The sequence below is a fragment of the Colobus angolensis genome, unplaced genomic scaffold (genome assembly GCF_000951035.1).
Source record: "Colobus angolensis palliatus isolate OR3802 unplaced genomic scaffold, Cang.pa_1.0 Scaffold25, whole genome shotgun sequence".
NCBI lineage: Eukaryota > Metazoa > Chordata > Mammalia > Primates > Cercopithecidae > Colobus > Colobus angolensis.
In genome coordinates, this window is record NW_012115710.1 from 379,301 (window position 1) to 380,178 (window position 878).

General features: G+C 40.3%; 1 protein-coding gene across 1 annotated transcript in view; it reads right to left on the bottom strand.

Annotated features, from left to right (window-relative positions):
• LOC105514648 (zinc finger protein 813-like) overlaps nt 1-878 on the bottom strand; it is a 17,497-nt gene that overhangs the window by 2,780 nt on the left and 13,839 nt on the right. Inside the window, 1 exon segment of the mRNA XM_011946145.1 lies at nt 1-871. Coding sequence (XP_011801535.1) covers nt 1-871 — 871 coding nt within the window.

Genomic DNA, 878 nt, shown 5'->3' on the forward strand with positions numbered 1-878 from the left:
GGTTTCTCTCCAGTATGAATTCTCCTGTGTCCTTCAAGGTTTGATTTCACACGGAAAGCTTTGTCACATTCTTCACATTTGTAAGGTTTCTCTCCAGTATGAAGTCTACGATGGCATGTAAGGGATGATGTCCGGCTGAAGGTCTTGCCACACTCATTACACTTGTAAGGATTCTCTTCAGTATGAATTTTCTGTTGGATTTCAAGGTTTGATTTGAAACTGTAAGCTTTGTCACATTCTTCACATTTGTAAGGTTTCTCTCCAGTATGAAGTCTACTATGGTGTTTAAGGGTTAACTGCTGATTGAAGGTCTTGCCGCACTCATTACACTTGTAAGGTTTCTCTGCAGAATGAAGTCTACGATGGCATGTGAGGGATGACTTGTGACTAAATGTCTTGCCACATTCATTACACTTGTAAGGTTTCTCTCCAGTATGAAGTCTACAATGGCATGTAAGGTATGACTTCCGACTAAAGGTCTTGCCACACTCGTTACACTTGTATGGTTTCTCTCCAGTATGAATTCTCCTATGTCTTTCAAGATTTGATTTGAAACGGAATGCTTTGTCACATTCTTCACATTTGTAAGGTTTCTCTCCAGTATGACGTCTACGATGGCATGTAAGGGATGACGTCCGGCTAAAGGTCTTGCCACACTCATTACACTTGTAAGGATTGTCTTCAGCATGAAGTTTCTGATGTATTTCAAGGTTTGATTTGAAACTGTAAGCTTTGTCGCATTCTTCACATTTGTAAGGTTTCTCTCCAGTATGAAGTCTACGATGGCATGTAAGAGATGACTTGTGCCTAAAGTTCTTGCCACACTCATTACACTTATAAGGTTTCTCTCCAGTATGAAGTCTACGATGGCATGTAAG